Here is a 19,077-nt window from a genome sequence, read left to right as displayed (position 1 = left end):
TGTTCCCTAGCAGCTGTTGTTTACCTGTAATCTGTATCCAGTCTACTGTAGCTATATCAGCTGCAGGCAGCTGTAATTCTTCCTTTTATTGTACCATTCCAGGGAGAAATACCTTTCCTGTTTCATTCTGACTGCAGGATTTGGACAGCCAGTTTAGGATATCATGAACACTGTACCAGTACAAAGTGGTTGACAGTGTCCCATTTTATTGAACTAACTAGTCAAGTGGTTAACTTGGTTAAATTATATCCACTGTATTTGGATTTCAAATGGAAAAACTTCAGAAATAATGTCTTCATATATCTGTTCTTCAGATACGTACATATCATGCTCTCAACAGTAAATTGAGCATTACAATTAAATTTTGCAAAATAAATCATCTGTTCCTGCTAAGTCAGATTGAGTTTTTGAGGGTGCTACCATTAGCAGAGTTTTATAAAGGACCCCACAGCAAGTACCATGGGAACTTAGTTTTTAAAATCCAAGGCTCTTAGGTATCAGATTTTTTAATAGACTGAAACAGGTTTCCTAATAGATGGAAATACTGAATATTTTGCATTTAATACAGTCCATACTTTCATTTTTTTAACTGTATGCAGTATCACTCTCAATTCTTCTGAATCACAAAATGAACTTCTGTAGAAGGCTAGTACTTAAAGACACTGCCTCCCTGAAAGAAAAAGAAGGCATATTGATACTAAAGGCAAGATTTGTGAAGATTGTAGAAAATTGAAGGACCCAAGTGCTAAGGAGCACCTTAACAAAGCAGGAGTCCCAAAGATGTGGGAGGCTGGTTTGCTCAACTGTACAGAAGGTTTTGTTAGATAAAATGATCATTCGTGATCCTAGTGGATTACCTTGTGATGCAGGGGCACCAGAAAGTCACAGCCTGAGAAGTTATCATACAGTCTCCATGGAAATGTAGGATATAAGTAAGTGGATCATGTTTTAAAAGACTCTTTTTCTTTAAAGGGAATTCCGGGGCAAAAAGGAGAAAAAGGAAATTCAGTGTATATTTCACGTTTTGGAAAAGGACCTCCAGTAAGTATCTGATTGTGAAAAAATCATCTGTTGTAGGAGAACATGTATGGTAAATGTAATTGTTCCATTACTCCACACTAGTTAATAAAACTTGGTGCAAAAAAAAAGAAATTAAAAACATATACACAACTGTAACAGATCGTTTGGGATCTTAATATCTGTAAAGTTAGAAAATACCCACAAGAAATCTTGAGCTGGTTCATTTGCTAAATGATTGTCATTACAGGGAGAGAGAGGTGATCCTGGACCCCCTGGCATGCCCGTAAGTACAGTCAGCAGATTCTGTACCTGCTTTTTGTCTTGAAGATCTTTCAATTTTTTCTCCTTAGTGTGGTAAGAAATATTGGAGTTTCTCCCTGCCTGCCTTAAATAGCAAAATTCCAGAATAAAGTCTGAGAAACATTAAGTCTGTATAGTCTGTTCCTATGGCCAGTTCACGCTGGCTGAAAAGGAGCAGAAACAGATCTGTCCCCACCAGCATTAGCTGTGTGGAGCAGCTGATGCCCTGATACTCACAGAATATTTTCTCTATGAAATCCAAGATGTGACACCTTCTTCTACAGTATATGAAGGATCTCCCAAGAAGATGTAGCACTCTGCCATATTCTCACCATAAGAACATGCAAGAAGAAGAGAGAGTTTAATTTTGTTGCTGAATTACACTCTATGGCTTTGGGTTCCTCTTGTTATGCCCTTCAAAAAGATGTTCACTGATGAACTGTATCAAGTCCCCACACCTGCAGCACAATTGCTGACAAAGTGTACTCTCAATGCATTAATAATGTATAACTGTGCCTTGTCCGGTATTACCCAGAAACTGGAGCTGGGCTGCTCTAGTCACAGGGAGGTTTCAGGCATGATGCAAGCTGGTGTAAGATTCTGGGTGGAATCCAGTGGCCAGTAGGCTGAGTCCAAGTGATGGAGGCACTTTGGAGGGTCTCATTTTGTGTAGAAAAGGGCAAGTTCTTGCTGTGTTCACAAAAAGATCTTTTGCCATCTTTTCCAGGGACCTAGAGGGTCAAGAGGTGCAATGGGCCCATCAGGATACCCAGGCCATCCAGGCTTGCCTGTAAGATCACCACAGTTATACAGCCTTAAGATATGCATTCATTCTTGTCTACCCATTTTAGAACTTTTCTTAATGTGAATCAAGTCTAAAAGTAACTTTTGAGGCAGTTGATAAGATTAATGTTTGCTTTACCTTATGAGTTTGGAAGTTGAGGAATGTGTTGTTCCTTCCCATGTCTGCATGAACATGTTTCATCCCGGCAGTCTGTGGTCATGGAGAAATGCTCCTAGTGCTTTCTCCTTAATCCCTTTTCCCAAGACCACCTGTGGGAGACAGGAAAGGGGGAAAACAGAGTTCAGCCATCCTGAAAGTAGTGACCAAGTGAAGTAAATTGCATTTTGGAATAGGTACACCCCAAGAGAAAATTTTGCCTCTAAGTCCTACAGGCAAGAGGAAATAATTTTCAAAACAAGCTGTCTCTAAATCAGACATATTAACTTGTCTTCATTCTCTTTTTAAGGGTATTCCAGGTTACCCTGGTTTGCCAGGTGAACAGGTAGGTAATGACTTCTGAAGTTGTGAAATAATAATTTATACAAGTATTTGAAATGTTCATAATGTTTGTTATCAAGTTTTTTGGAAACATTTTGTGATAAACTCTAATGTTAGTATTTTCTGATCATGCTGAAACTGTATACATTCTTTATCAATTAGGGAAATCCAGGGATTGGAGTGGATGGACAAAAGGGGGAGCCGGTAAGAAAACAAATAATATTAAATATATTATTGCTGCAGAATTAGAAGAATAATATAGTCTTGTTAGGTTCCCTGGAACCCATTCATTTTTGGCTTTCTCTCCTGCTAATTGTGCTAGAACAGAAGTAGTAATACAAGTTACTGAATCAATTAATTCAGAGCAGAAATTATTCCTTTAGTGAGCTGCATGCAGGAATCAAGCATATTCTGAAGATTTTGAAAAGCAACAATCAATGTTAGTTAGCATTTACATACATTCTGGACAGATAATGCCTAGGTAATCACAACAGCATTTGTGATTTCTTAGTGACAGGGGCTGGACCAGATCAGTCCCTGAATCTCATCTCTTGCTAAGTTCAGAACAGATGTCAAGGAAAGGGTGTAAGAAAAGGACAAGCACATAATAAATAGTTCCTCTACCAGTCTCCACCTATATTAGCATACTCAGGATATATAGAACCAATGTGGAATATTTGATTTTTCTTCTATGAATTTGTCCAGTCAGTTTTTAGAATTTGTGCAAGTGTCTAATATACACAACTTTCCATAGCAAATCAATAGTTTCATTTCACATTCCCAAAGTCTTGTGCTCAAAGGCTTTGGTCTAGAATATGAGAGACTATATATACACATAAGACATTTGACAGTCCTGTAACTACTATCTCCACAGCAGATTTGGAGCAGGAGCCAGGAGTTCTCATTTATTTCCTTAGCTGTAACATTATTTTTAATGACTCAGGAGAATAGATTAGATTGTCAACCTTGCTCATCTGGGCAGATGGTAAAGAAGTTTACAGATGTTAGTGCAAACCTTTATCTGCAGGTAGTTAGTACATTTTCAGTGAGTACAGAAATACACAGTGCTGTAGTAAACAGGAAAACAAGCTGAGTGTCACCGAAACACTGCTTGGAACAGAATGTCTCTGCTGTTCCTTTGGCTTCTACAGGGCGACATCGGACTGCCTGGGATGCCTGGGTCACCACTGTTAGTTGGACCTCCTGGAGCTCAGCTGTTCAAAGGACAAAAGGTGTTAATTTTTCATCGTATTTTACAGTGCTCAACTTGGCAAGTACAATTCTGTGATGTAATTTATGCAAGGATGGCATAAGACAAACCTATCTTTCTGTAAGAAAACACCAGCTGCAGCAGAATCCTGTGTTCAGCACCCATCCTACAAGCTTTCAGGAGAGGACACCCCATGTCTACTTCTCTGAAGGGAAGAGTAACTTGATGCAGAAAAGAAATACTGCCCTTGCTTTGGTTTTCTTCGCTTTTTGTCATTAGAAAATTGTATTTCAGTCATCTTGGCAAATTTGATTACTGTGCTATTGAATCTCTTTTGTGGCTCCTCGCTAATACTTTACATTTTGCACATCACTTGCAACTGTGTGTACTCCAATGTACAGTTTTGGACTAACCCTAACCCTTCTAGGGTGCTCTTTTTAATATAAAAATTAAGTGTGATTTTGTTGTCAATTTTTATTGCAAGTTTTATAATCACAGAATCATAGATAGAATGGTTTGTGTTGAAAGAATCCTTAAATATCGGCTAGTCCCAATCCCTCTGCCATGGGCAGGGACACCTTCCACTAGGACCAGGTTGCTCAAAGCCTCATCCAACCTGGCCTTGAGCACTTCCAAGAATGGGGCATCCACAACTTTCCTGGACAACCTGTACTTCTTCAACATCACACCTAATATAGCCACAGCTGAGTGGCTTAGAACATTAGAATGTTTGTACCCCTCATTATTTTTTAACAAAAACTGTGTTACAGAGCCCATATTGGAGCCTCTGTGTCCTCAAGTCTGATTTCCTCAAATACAAAAATGAAAATATGAAAGTTGGCATTTCCAGCTCCTGCAGCCTCAACTCAGGGAACCAGTAGATTTCACATGTTGGATCTTGGGCTTTGATCATGCAAATCGTTGCTATACAGGTGTATGAAGAAGAGAGAAAGGACCAAAAGAACTGCCATAAACTCCCCAGGTTACTGGGAAGTGGGACATTTGCTGCTGTACAACACATGACACAATCATGGCCATGTAAGCAGCATGCACCCCATTCAGACTGAGGCTGTGCTCAAAAGTTTAGATTTATGCTCGGGAATAGTTATATCAAACCAAGAAGAGCAGCAAAGTAAAAAAAGGACTACTGTCATGCATGTTTGTAGGAACAAAGCCTGACCAGCAGGTCCTTGCAAGTGAAAAGATACGTCTATCTCCCTCCACAGTCATTATGCTGGTTTGACAGCATTAACAGAAATAAAGATAAGTATATAAATGTTTGTCTTGCTTTTCTTGTGTCGAGGACACCTAGAGAAACACACCCAGTGTTTAAAAAATGCTGTTTAACAATTCTAATTCAGACCAGGACTTTAAAAAAGTTAACCAGCACATAGGCATATCCTGCATATTAATATACACAAAAACTTTTCTTTTATATGTAGGGCCAAAAAGGATTACCTGGGGTAACAGGATACAGAGGGCCACGTGGACCCAAAGTAAGTAATGGGACTTTTTTTTTTCCACGGTGCTGGCAAAATCCTTCAGTGGTTATTATGTTAAACTTCTAAAGCATTTTTTGCTGTGAAATTTAATCACCACCTAAATCAGTGTGAAAGCAAAACTATTTCAAAACCCTTTGGAAAATCCTTCTGAGTCTGTTTTATACATACCTATTGAGTGTTGCCTGGCAGCAAAAGGTCAGTGTTGTTTCCAATTGGGCTGTTGACATAATGGATTGGAACAGTGAAGAAAATACAAGTACAGATTATTTTTCCTCAAGAAGAGAAACAGATGATCTGAATGTGTTCTTAATGGGGCATGATGTATATTTACCACAGTAGATTAGGGAAAGATTTTAACTTCACATTGTGGATATCCCCAAGGGTAGAGAAGGCAGAGCCACCTGCTTGGAGAAAGAGTTGCTCTTTACTGTCTATTCTACATTTTCTTTTCTTTCTGTCAACATGATCAATTTAAACATTGGTGTGCCAGAGGAGGAAGCTACCTGCCACAGGCAGGAAGCTACCATATCACAAAATATCAGAGGATAATTGGAGAAAAAAGAATTACTTTAGTTTATGTTAAAAACTTACTTAGCTTTGTAGCAGAAGAGAAGAAAAGAGAAGAACCAACATCACGTTTCTGAGTCATAAGTCTAGCACTTTTTCAGAAGTTCATTTTCCATCATAGAAAGTCCACTGTTACTTGGCACTTGAAAAGAGAACTAACCTAATCTTTTTCTATCAGATTTAAATTGAAAAAGATGGGCTTTAGATGCGTGCGCCAGTACTAGTTGTCTATGTAAATGATAATACATGCACTTGTTAGTCATAAGCAGGAACAGAGAAATCGGCTGAAGCAGCTCAAATGGTGCCCAGAACTTTCAAAAAAAATACAAATTCAACTGCTGAAAGAATATGAAGCTTAGAGAAGAGACCAGAACAGGTTCCTCACATAACTGGAGCTACTTAGGCACTGCTGGTGATGCTGTGTGAAGTCAGCCCCAGTGACTGAGCCTCGCAAATGAAACAAGATCCATTGATATAATGTATACATCATTTAATAAATGTGAACAAAAAATTTATGGCACACTTCACTGAGCATCTTGGTTAAAAAAACTATTTTGACTGTTCTAGGGTATACTTGGGAGAGGAGAAAAGGGTGAAAAAGGTCTTCCTGGATTCCCTGGATTGCGGGTAAGAAAATTCACTATAATTAGGCAGTTTAAGTTCGCAATTTCAAGAAAGACTTTAAGGATTTTTTTAAACTAATCTGTCATGCTTCCTGCATAGAGTATTTAGGAGACTTGCCCTGAGACTTAGCCTGTCTCAGGCTTAAACATAAGCTCATATAGACTTTCCTTGGAAAGAAAGTAAATCTGTAGGGTTATCCTCTAAATACTTAGAGCTTCTCAAAGCTGTTCTGGAATAGCACAGTAATTCATGTTCTCCATACATGTTGATGGCAGTTTTTTACAGCAACTTTACTTGTGCTTGATTTGCCTAACAGTGCTGAAGTGGAGCAGCACTTTAGCATACTATTGATGCAATATGGTAAAAAAATTGAGTGAAAACCTGACTGGCTTGCTTTGGTCTATAGTTCTAATTCATGTTCATTTCTCATAGAAACTATTCGCAATGCTTTGCAAAGTTTTTGGAAGATATCCCAAGTAATATTTATCTGTGTAACATTAACTGTCACCAGTTCTGAATAGGTTTAATTCTGAGTAAGTTTTTACTGTTTTAGCTTACAGTCTACTTGTTTTTATTAGGGTCATCCTGGTTCTTATGGACCTGCAGGTTTTCCTGGAATGAAGGTATGAAGGCATAAAGTATAAGCAGCTCCCTGAACAGTGGGATCAGTGAGATTTTGTTTTCTGTGGATTTGAGCAGATTTGAAATTTCCACATACTTCACAGCTCAGATTGCATTCCTTCCTTTCTCTTTGCTACCTGTTGCCACAGAAGCTGTATGAACTCTGTCTTTGAATTTCTGCCACTCTTTTAAATTTGGCTGAAATTTGCTAACGAAATCTGAAGTTGCAAGGAGGAGGAAAAGTCAGTGGGACACACATACAGCATAATAGAAAAGTTATGCAGCATGTTAACTTTGTTTTTTATGGTGACACTGTGCAATTTTGTGGTGCATGCATGTTTTGTTCATGTTTCTGGCTAGAGAAATCCCAGTGATGCTAACTCTGCTAAATTTTACTTACAAACTTACAACATCCTACTGGAATAAAGAACAATAGCTGTATGTATATCTTGCCCAAATCTAGTTAAGGTAGTGATCATGCTATTCATAAATCACATTAATGTATAAATATTTGCCTCTAGAGTTATGTTCCAGGTGACTGTTTTATCTGCAAAAATACTTTTCACTTTGTTTTTCACTCCTGCCTACCTAGAAAGCTTCAGTACTGGCTGGATGAGTATATTGAAAAATCATAAAAAGAGAAGAGAGCTGATACGCAGCTCCTTTCCGTGCAGTAGTTTAAGAGAGTCATTCAGCAGGCAGCAAACCAAGCTGCATTAAGCAGACAGTCTGTCAGAGTCTGCTGATATGTATTCCAGCTAATTCTGTGCCCCAGCTTCGCTGAATCTGCTGACCACTGTCTGAATAACCTGGCAGTACATGCTGTGAATTTTCTAACACAGGAGAGTCTATGAAACACCACCTCTTGTATGAACCCAGTGAATTCTCTGAAACAAACTGTGGACACAATTATAACAGTACTGTATGACTGCCTTACTGGGTTTTGCTCAATTAATTATGTCTTTACAGATAAATCAAATTGTATTTATGTGATCCTTTCCAGGGTGAAACAGGATTTGCTGGTTTTCCTGGACAACCTGGCTATCCAGGCATACAGGTGAAAAAATGACCACACATTTACACCCCACTTCCCTCTGTACCAATGTTTCCTCCCAAATGTACCCACTTATCAGGCCATTTCCCTTTTATACAGTCATAATTTCTTTAAAGATTTACTGTTTTCATGATGGTTATAGTTACTCATCACTGTGGTAGTAAATAACAATGTAAGAAAATTCCTAGCTGGGGCACATGAGAGTGGGAATTCTATTTTACATACCATATGAATTGTTAATCCCAATGGCCAATAGTTACCTGTAAATATACCAGGATAGCTACCTAATCCATGAATTGTAGTATTCTGCAAGGTATTCATGGTTGAGCTGCATTCTGCAGGGAGGTATGTGAGGCAAAGGAAGCTGCTATTTAGTTAATAGTATGATCCTATAAACCAGGATGAAAACTAGCTCCAAATGAGTGGCAAAATTCCATTCAGATGGGCTTGTTTGCATGATTTACCAAAATCTCTTGGCATGTGTTCAACCCGTTCACATAAGTAATTGTTCCAAGATGTTTACCGGAATGGTAAGGAAGTTGGACTCCTTCACACCAGCTGTGTTTAAACATTTCCTACTTGGTTCACTGTCTTTTATTTTACAATACATGCTGCTTTCTGTTAGGGATTAGAAGTGTAGGTGTCACATCCCAGGGCTAAACAGTAAAAGAGGAAAATATTTAAAGTGTGGAAGAGATGCTTAAAATAATTTCAGAAGACCCAGGTGTCAGTCTAGTGACATTTCAGGACATAAGTTTATGGAATTTTCTTCTGCAGGCTTCAGAATCAATGAAATTCTGACTACTGGATCATACTGTAATTCTAAATAACAACAAAGACTTGAATGAAGGGAACTATTATATTTCCTGTGGAATCTACAATGCTAAAGCACACTCAGAAGAAAAAAGCAGTTCTGGATGCTACCCTAGAGGGAGTAAAGCAGCAGTGAGTCTAGCCAGGGGGGAAGGCCTAAGGAGTCCTGGGATAGGGTCCAAGTGGTCAGCAGTGAATGAGCAAGAGGAGAAGTGAAATGCTGCAATGCAGAAGGTGGGTGACAGATTCATCCATAGAGACATCAAGGTTGAAAAAGCTCATCAAAGTTATTACCACAGTACAGAGGACAAAAACAGTATTGCAGAAATTGTGACATCAATGAACTTGGCTTAAATATTCTGGAATACAAAAGTCAAGGAGTATTTATTTCCCTCTAAAATAATTTTTTTGAAAGCTGCATATAAACCAGTAAATTTTCTTCAAGAGATCTGCATAAAAATCACCTCTGTTATAAATGAAAGGTTAAGATTAGAACACACTCTACATAATCTGTGGCGACACAAAGAAGTAAACTGTGGCTGGTGCAAACTTGTCATAAGTAGTATACATCTAAGGACACAGTTGAAAGCACACAAATATAAAGCAACAAACAGGTTTTCAAGAAGCATGTTTACAAATGAGAAATGACAAACACATGAAGTAAATAAGTAAAGTACAATAAAAACATCTGGCTTAGTCACAGACTGACTTTCAAAGTTAGGATTGCCAGGAGAATGCTAGACCAGCTTCTTCAGCCAAGATTTCAATTATGTGGTCATACCTGGAGGGAAAAATTGCCCACAGATGTTACTTTTCCTCCCCTTTGGCTATTATCAGCTTCACAACACAGTGATATCATTTAGATACTAACTAAACTGAAACATTGCATGTCAGATTTAAAGAGAAAATTCATTGCGGTCCAATACTCCCAAAACAGAGAATCAAATCTTAAGTGTTTTGTTGTTAAAAAGTTCTCACCCTGATGTACAAATTGTTTTAGTTCGGGGCATCGTTAACAAACTAGAGACAAGTAATTTCATAAAGAGAATAGTGCATTCCTCAGACTCCATTGATTAGCCCACAGCCTGAATAGCCATCAGTTAACACTACAAACAGTAAACAAAAAAATAATTAATTGTTGGTAGCTTATGCTAGGGAAAAGCTTGAAGTCCTGCAGTAATGAATCAGAAAGATGAAATCACAGTTGCTAATGCACAGAGCAAAAGAAATCAAATCAAGTATATACACAACTTAATAAAAAAAGGTTAACTAATATAGATATGCAAAATCCTGAGTGATTGCACAGATGCTTTAGGTTTGCTTGGGAAACAGTTGGAGAAATCTGATTATTCCTGAAAGGGGCAGATCTATCCAGACTGCATCAACTGTTCAGCTGGTCTCACCAGCTGTTGCTTATGATCCAGTAAAAATCACATGCACTGAAGGAACAAGAATATGATTAAAACTTCTCCTGAGAATAGCCTGTCCTTGTGTAGATTTTTCTGAAACAAACATGTTCAAAGAAAATCTAAGATGCATTTGCATAAAGACTCAGAAAAAAACCCCAGTTGCATCGAAAGTAGATTTCATCTGTAAAAAATGTTAACTGTTGCTAAAAAGAAAAAATGGACTTCAAGGAATTGTTGCCATACCTTTTGACCCCTATGCCTGGATGCTGGCAACACTACTGTTTTTTTAATAAACTGTTGACAAGTTGAGTCTCCTGAAATTTCTATGGGAAAACAGTATCAGTCAACAAAATAATCCAAACAGATATATGCCATTGTGTAGGAGTGTACCAACGGTGAAAACACAGCAAATAGGCAGGTACCATCCAGAGAGGGTCATTAGACCTAACAGCCTAAACCAGATTTTCAGAGACCACAACTGAAATTTTTCACTTGAGATACCAAGAACAGAAATGTTTGACCGTGGCTCATTACTCTTCAGTTCTTTCTTGTGTTCTGGTTGTGTCATTTAAAAATCAGCACAAAAATTATATACGATAATATGTACTTGGGCCAAGTACATCTATCGTACAAATCTTTATTTATCATCATTAAATTAATTTTAAATCTCAAAATCCTTTCTAAATTTATCAGAGAAGGAAAAATGCTAGATTCACATTTTCTTTCCTGCCACACAGAAGGCTGTTCTGTGTCATTAGGGAAGACAAATTCATGTTCCTTTTTAAAAGAACCAAAGATGACACAAGGATATTTTTTCATTCTGCAAGATACAGTCAAAGGAAACAGGCCAGAGATCAAGAGGGCAGCAGGCAGTGACAGAACTGTCTAATTACTGTAGAGAACAATTTTTTTTTTTTAAGCCAAGAAAGAGGCATGGGTATCCAGTTTTGCAGTCCCAGTTCTCCTTGTCTGTGTCCTAAAAGGCCCTGGAGTCCAGTCCTGGGAATGCAGCCTCACTACGCAGTTCCCACATTGACATGATTGTTTTCTCAGTTCCCATTTGCTGAAAAAGGAGGGCTGATTCCTGATCTACAAAGCAAAAGGTCTAATACATTTTGCCACATAAAAGACTTCCCTAAAGTCCTCTTCACTTGCAATTTTAAGTATCAAAATCCAAGTTAATTTAGAAATCCTCCAAGCAGAAGTGATTTTCCTCACCATTAGTAAGCACTTTTATGCTTCCCTAATGCAGATGTTATAAGAGCTTTGAGTATCTCTTACCATTGATAATAGCTGTTAGACTGTGAAACTGTTTTTCTTTATACTTATCTGACATAGAAGTAATTTCCTAATTCTAATATAGAATTTCTGTAATTTTTAATTACAGATTGGTTGTTAAAATACCTCAATTAAATCAATACTGTTTTACTGTGGTTGAGTCATCTTTACAATAAATGAATGAAATCAAATACAGCAGTCACATGTTCTGAAGAATCAGATATGTGTGATAGGTATATTACTGTTTAGTCACTGGTATACTGAAAGATAATGATTATTTTAAATCTTTTTGCTTGGTTTTAAATGCTGTAAAGTGTCAAAATCAAGTTTCCTTGGTGGTATGTGTCACATCCTTACATACCTCCCCATTGTTGAAATATTCAGTTACATCTAGTACACTGTATTTACAGGGGGATCCAGGAGAAGAAGGGCCTCCAGGTCCTCCTGGAGCTGTTGGAACTCCACTGCTTCCTATAAAAGGTTATACCTATTTTTGACTTGTCTTTGTGCTGTATAAAGTGCAGGATGTGTTTTGCTAATGTGTGTGAAAGTGGTCAATAGGGGTGCAGGGGACAGAATCCTAAAATGTTCCGAGTGGCCACATACTGTGTTTATGTGTTTGGCCATGTTTTTGTGTGTTTGTCTCGCTGATGTCCCTGGAACTCTGTGAAACATACAAGTGTCAGATTAAATGTTTGTGTGAAAGATCCTCGTGTATACAGTCACAACTAGACCTGAGGGACTCTTGTTACTGGACCTAAGCACATTTACAAGAAAGCTATGAAAAATAAGCCTGTGCTGGATAATGGACAGCGAATAAGAACACCTGCCTTCCCATCACAACTTAGGATTCCTATTTTCAGTATTGCCACAACACACAGATTTTAGACTACAATCAAGCTTCCTATTGCATAGCAGGGGCAAAATCCTGGGACTAGTATGCCCAGCAGAATACCTGTCAGTGTTATTACCTTCCTCAGTAAACCTCAGGCTGGGTTTTTATGTCCCAGCTCCCTTTATCCCCATCTTCATTATCTAATCGGTGAAAAGATGTGTGGAAATTCTTATTTCCTAGCAGGAAGCAGTGGAAAACAGCTAGGTCTGCTCCCTGGAAGGTTTTGCTTTTGCATCTAATACTGGGGGAGTTTGTCTTGTGAGAACATTTCAACAGAGAACTCATCATAAATTGTATTTCTAGTGCAGCACTAGAAATTTCTTGTGATCCCAGAAGTAAGTTACAACAAAACCCCAGTTCAGCAGAAGCTCCCCATTAGATAGGGGTCTCACCCTAAAATAAATTTTTTCCACAAACTTCCATGGTTTCCAGTCCATACAACAAACAGCTTAACCCCATGCTTAACACCCAAGTAACATTCAATCGTGTGCGTGGTGTGTGAGTGGATACTATCTTCAGAGAAAGAGCCTTTAGCACAATAGGGAGCAGAACTACTGCCAATATTTTCTTTTTCCAATTTAATGGAGCTGTTTACATCTGATTCAGGTTTTCTTTATTAGTATGTGATTGCAATTTTAAATTTTATTATTTGTAGCATTTTTGAAAATACACTTTTAAAAATCTGGATAATTTCAACTAAGGTGATCCTGAAATGACCTCCCTGTGTGCACTGCCAAAGTACGTAACACGAAATCCATATTTATTTTAAATGCTACATGTGTTTATTTTGGGCAAACATTTCTCTCAGCATTTTGTAATACATAGCACAGATACTTCTACAAAGTGATGAAGAGTTAAAAATGTGCTTGTGAAGTGGGCTGGAATCCATAGAAAAGTAACCAAATCCTCCCACCTTAAAATTAAATTGTTACACATTTTAAAATGTTTCATAAACTATTTTACCCTTGTATAGTTTTCAAATTATAATTTTGGTTGCAGTTTAATTTACATATACGCTGTCAATTCCATAAGGGGTTCAACTCACATGTTTTTGTAATTCTCTGTAGGTCCTCGAGGAGATCCTGGATTTCCGGGTCCTGTCGGTGAAATGGGCTCAGTTGGACCAATTGGTCCTTCGGGCCTTCTAGGAAGACCAGGATACGACGGAAGAAGTAAGAGAAGTAGAGGACAAATGTGAACTATACACCAGAAGGAAAGAAAGCAGCTGAAAGAAAACTGTTCTTTGTTCTTGCTTGATGCAATTCACTAACAGTAAAGACTCTTCAGTAAAAATATTAACTCAGCACTTAATAGCCAAAAAAAGAAATAAAATGATCCAAGCAGAACATTAGAAATGACTAGAAAAGGAACAGAAAACAAAGGAGAATACTACCATGGTAAACCCATGTAAATCCACAGACAAAACTGTGTCTGGAGTGCTGTGCTTAAAATTTCTGTTCTCCATCTCAAAAAGATATAAAGGGAAATGCTGAGGATGGCTTTGCTCCGTATGAGGAGCCAGAGTAACTGGGATGTCTGGAAAAGAGATAATGGAGGGAAGGAGGAAAAGAAGCATTTGAAGGTCTACAGCAGGAGCCTCTTTTCTTGTGGATCCTGGAAAACCTGAAGATTTGGATTTAAGCCTTTGTTATATAGAAGGTGTTTTTCAGGACAGTCCTGAGTGGTCTGGAGTTTCCTCCTTGGTATCTCTCATTACTGTGAAGCTGTATGGGCTGTTTACCTTTCTTTTTTTACAGGTCTGCCTGGCATGCCAGGAGTAAGTGGGGCACCAGGACCTCAAGGTTTTCAAGGGGACCCTGGTTTGCCTGGAACAGGTGAATTAATCCCAGGAAGACCAGGATTTCCTGGACTACCAGGCCTACCGGGACAGCCAGGAAGACAAGGGTTACCTGGACTACCCAGTAGGTTCAATAGCAATTCATATAACAAGAAGAGAATTCTGTTATATGAACCATTCTGTTCTGTTATATAGAACCATCGCTTTTGTTTGTCCTACAAATAACAGAGAAGTGAAAAGTGCATTTTGACAGATTATTTCAAACTTTACATGGGATGTTGAAAATATTTTTCTTATTAGCTTTTGATCAGTGAGATTTCAAGATTTTCATAATTTTCTGGGTGATTCAAACCCACAAAAGTAACACATACATTAAAATTCTCTAAGAATATACTGCCTGAAGTTAAAAATACTGAGGGGGAAACCCAAACCTGCATCCTTTAGAAAAGAAACAAGTAAAGTTCTAAGTAGAAAAAATTAGTAGTGGCAATGAGAAGCAATGTATCAACATCAACTCCAGCCATACTGTCTATTGCAGTATGATCTATAAACAACAACTTGTAAAGCATTTAATGAGATCTCTAACTCTTCACGTGAGAGTAACAAGATAAGGGAGAGGAGAACACATGACCTAAGCTGTGGAAACAGTCAACCTGATTTATACTGGCTGTAAAATTTGCCTTTTCAAAGGTGTAATCTGTACTGACAGAGGGATCCCTGGAGAACCTGGAGCAAAAGGTCAGATAGGCCTTCCAGGAAGAAAAGGTGCAAAAGGAGAGAAGGGTAAGTTGGCCTGGATAACAACAATTTGAATATGAAACCTTTGCCAGATATGTCAGATCTAAATGTGCAAGAAGTCTATGGCATCTTGGAGGATGAGGCCCATCAAAGTGCAGAGTTAGACACCCTGTTGGCACTGGGGCTTCTGAGTCAGCAGAGTCCTGTTAGTGCAGTTACTCAGCACTGTAAAGGGAGACTTATAATCCTTTCAAGGTGAGATAAAATGAGATAAAATGGTCTGTGCACTACTCACACAGAAAAGAAAAAGGACAGCATTATTTTTTGTGTATTAACTTTGCAACTGTTTCAATGTAATTTTGACACATTCATGTAGGAAGTCAAGGCCTCTGCTCATGTAGTGCTGGTCCTCCTGGTCCCCGTGGCATGCAAGGACCTCCAGGTACTCAAGGAAAGAAAGGACAAATGGGATACCCTGGAAGATGTGGAGAAAAGGGCGACCCAGGCATATCTGGTGCAGTGGGATCACCAGGGCTCCCTGTGAGTAGTTTTCACGAGCTTCAGTAAATAACACCAAGTTACCTCTCAACTCAGGAGGCATTTAAGCAGAATGGTGGAGACAGTGCCCAGGAAAATGATCTGAAACTTTTACCTACTTTAGCTTATTACAGTCTAGTGAAACAAGCTTTTATTTTTGGAAACAGACTTACTTTCTTTAATGTGCTTCATATAGTTTATCTTATTCCCCAGAGTGAGCAATAATTCAAAACACCACTTAATCTAACTACTTTAGGAATACATTATAAGATAATTTATTGTTCTTGCTGTGATTTTGATCTACTACTTCTGGTCTGACATATGGAACGTATATCCAGGATGCTGCAAGCTAAATGATGCCAAATAGAAGGTTTCTTTTTTTTTTTAGAATATACTTTCTTGTGTGCCAGAGGATTTTTTTTTTGAAAATAGAGATAAATATGCCCTGCTTTGTAACTGTTGCATTATGGTTGGGTTTTTGGGTTGTTTTGGGGGGCATGTGTTTAGAGGCAGTTTTGTGCCTTTTTTTTGTTGTTCTTGGTTGGTTTTATTTTTTTGAGATTTGGTTTTAATAGCAGAACTGGTTTTTTCACATAAGGAATTGCTTAAAAGTTTCCAGAATATTTTCTTTCAAAAGAAAAAAAAGCAAACAAATCCACAGTGAGTCTGAGAAAAGGAGGTGGAAGGGCTCTCATTCAAGTTACAAGTTTCATTACAAGGTTTACATTTCCTCTTTTTTTTTTTTTTTTTTCTTAAAACACTATTACTTGAGTGGTATATGTGAGATTTTGATCTTTTTGTTACTTCTGAGAGTATGCTGTAGCACTTGTTCTGAAGTAAGGCTTGAAGCCTTGTCCTGAACTTTGCTGTTCTTAGGTTACTTAATTGAGAAACAAGGCCAAAGTAATCACTTTGGAAGGAAATAATTCACTTCAATACAGAAGTGCTTTGGTCTAATGGAGCATTTTTCTCCATTTTTCTGCTCTCTTTTCTCCCCAGATATCTCATTTTGCTTTTCAGACACTGCTAACTCATCACTGCCTACTTGAAGATCTAGACATTGTTACAAATAGTCACTTCTAGTTTCAGATACACATTTTTCTCCTGCCTGACTTAAAATTGTCAGTCACATTATAAACAGTATTTGTTCCACGTATTTTTAAGGGAAAGATTTTGAATAACAGAGGAAGCTGCCTAAATAATACCCCAGTTTTTGTACCTTAGTGGCCTTTTAATTCTGTGTAGATTTCATATGGTTAAATATATTCATCCACATGTACTGTTGCAAGATTGGACCCTGGCCAACCATGATATGAACATTGCACTCTGCTTGGAGAGCTGAAAGCAAAAATCAGCATAAAAATATAGAAGAGTATTTCTTTTCCCCTCTAAAGCTGTCAAGCCACATATTCATCTAAGAATACCATGTACCTAACAAAAGGCAGATGAAATGTTGTATTGATGGCTTTGTGGATTTTCATTCAGAAAAACAAGCATCACTTACTTCCTGCTGTGTTCCTTTCTGGGAGGACAGCCTCATCCAGCAGTCACCACCCTCCAGAGATTTCCTTCCTTGGTGGATTGTGGGTTGAAGTCTGCAGTGGGACGAGTTAATGAATCATTTGTCTCTTCATATTCTTGTGTTTGCAGTCCCACATCTGTACAGCCATGGGCCCAGTGCTTCTGGCATTCCAGTCTCTTTCAGTTGTGTATCTGTGCATGTGGCAGACAGAGTCAGGCTGGAAAGGCCACGTGCCATTCACACTCCTCTTTTTGATCATCAAAAGAGATTCCTTGCTGGAGATAACTGACAACTCGTTCTCATTTTTCTTTGTCAATGATAAGGGGACTCCTGGTTCTGCTGGACAGCATGGGGAAAAAGGAGAGAAGGGTGATCCAGGAAGAGTTAGAATAAAAGGTAAACACACATTTTACCATTAACCTTTTTGTTTTCCTATACAATGTTAATTTACTCTTTACTAAATCCATTAGTTCAGTAAGTTACTGAAACCTAGAGGGCATATGTATCCAAAGTGCTCTCTTGGTAACCATCTCTTCTTGCTAAACACAAGATCAACGCAGTGTTTTGTGGTTTTTTCTCTATATTGAGCCATAAAACAGTTTTAACAGCATGTTATTAATGCCAACAAATGACTTTTCACGTCATGCAGTTGATAATTGGAGTCTTCCAGAGGTCTGTACAGCAAAGACTAAGCAGAGTACAAATACTGTGAAATCATGAAGAAATATTATTATACAGAAGCCACCTCCTGAAGTGTCATATACCAATATCATAGCTGTTATCTCAAATTAAGCCACCAACATCCTTCTTAGGAAAACCTCAATCTCAATGACTATTCAGATTCCTCTCCTATTTCTAAAAATTACTCCTGACCAGGCATTGAAGAGAAACAATAGGCCACCAGTTGCACAACTGGAATTCTTGTAATTAAATAGATCAAAACCTCTCCACAGTTGTGGTTATGATTTGCAAAAGCAAAAGAAACAGAGAACAATAAATTACAGCAATCTGATGGCACAACTTAGTTAGAAAGGCTAAAATAGTTATTCAAACAAAAGATTGTCCTTCTTATTGTTTATAAAAAGTTAGCTTAGCTTTGGATGCCTGTGGGTTTTTTACAGATGTTGGAGCAGGGGAAAACATTTGCTTTTATTTGCAAAGGTTTTTTTGACACAGCAGAATGAATCTTTGTGTTAGAATAGTTTTACTGTCCTTTATGCAGAAGTTACTTTTTCATAAATATTGGTGCAAGAGAAATCAAAGCAGGGAAGAAAATAAAAACCTTTGGGGAATATGGATGCAAATATTCTGCATCATAGAGCACTGCTATATCCTGACTTCACTGAAATCAAGAATAAATCTCTGACTGGTTTCAATGGTAAAATATTTTAACTCTATACATAAGCATGGACAAAAGCCACATTAATGTGGTGCTTGTGAACATGTGTTTTACAGAGAGACCAAGTTGTTCCATCAGGTATCCAACTACAAACTGCCTTCCTAAGCCTAAAATGCCACATTAAGGAATGTGAATTTAAGGACTGTGAATTATCATGAAGATATGATCAGGGGTTACCCAGCATTTCCTTGAGCAAAAATACCTCCACCTGCCAAAATTACTGCAAATATTTTTTTTCTTTCCCAAAAAATATTTTAAGGATTAAAAGGTGAAAGAGGACCTACTGGGGTTCCAGGATTTCCAGGCCAAAGAGGTCTTGATGGCAGAGATGGGGAACTAGGATTGCCAGGGGAAAAAGGAGCTGAGGTATGTTTGACTTTCCCAGACGTTTTTTCCATTTTAATTAACACATTATCTTATGAGAGGTTATGAAACTTTTTATCCATTAAAAATTAGTTTCTTGTATATATTATTGCTTATTTTGGCATTCCTGATTATAATCTCTGCA

At 38.0% G+C, this 19,077-nt stretch overlaps 1 protein-coding gene across 1 annotated transcript in view; it reads left to right on the top strand.

Annotated features, from left to right (window-relative positions):
- The window catches only part of COL4A4 (collagen type IV alpha 4 chain), a gene marked incomplete at its 5' end in the record, with an annotated part of 62,686 nt that overhangs the window by 17,611 nt on the left and 25,998 nt on the right, over positions 1 to 19,077 (top strand). Inside the window, 17 exons of the mRNA XM_017732906.1 lie at positions 973 to 1,041; positions 1,268 to 1,303; positions 2,048 to 2,110; positions 2,571 to 2,606; positions 2,765 to 2,806; positions 3,754 to 3,834; positions 5,255 to 5,308; positions 6,449 to 6,508; positions 7,084 to 7,128; positions 8,130 to 8,183; positions 12,091 to 12,160; positions 13,643 to 13,747; positions 14,333 to 14,497; positions 15,064 to 15,156; positions 15,488 to 15,651; positions 17,494 to 17,566; positions 18,829 to 18,935. Coding sequence (XP_017588395.1) covers positions 973 to 1,041; positions 1,268 to 1,303; positions 2,048 to 2,110; positions 2,571 to 2,606; positions 2,765 to 2,806; positions 3,754 to 3,834; positions 5,255 to 5,308; positions 6,449 to 6,508; positions 7,084 to 7,128; positions 8,130 to 8,183; positions 12,091 to 12,160; positions 13,643 to 13,747; positions 14,333 to 14,497; positions 15,064 to 15,156; positions 15,488 to 15,651; positions 17,494 to 17,566; positions 18,829 to 18,935 — 1,317 coding nt within the window. The remainder of the gene's footprint in view (positions 1 to 972; positions 1,042 to 1,267; positions 1,304 to 2,047; positions 2,111 to 2,570; positions 2,607 to 2,764; positions 2,807 to 3,753; positions 3,835 to 5,254; positions 5,309 to 6,448; positions 6,509 to 7,083; positions 7,129 to 8,129; positions 8,184 to 12,090; positions 12,161 to 13,642; positions 13,748 to 14,332; positions 14,498 to 15,063; positions 15,157 to 15,487; positions 15,652 to 17,493; positions 17,567 to 18,828; positions 18,936 to 19,077) is intronic.

Source organism: Corvus brachyrhynchos, unplaced genomic scaffold (genome assembly GCF_000691975.1).
Source record: "Corvus brachyrhynchos isolate BGI_N302 unplaced genomic scaffold, ASM69197v1 scaffold435, whole genome shotgun sequence".
Lineage (NCBI taxonomy): Eukaryota > Metazoa > Chordata > Aves > Passeriformes > Corvidae > Corvus > Corvus brachyrhynchos.
This window is presented reverse-complemented; position numbering and strand designations above follow the sequence as displayed.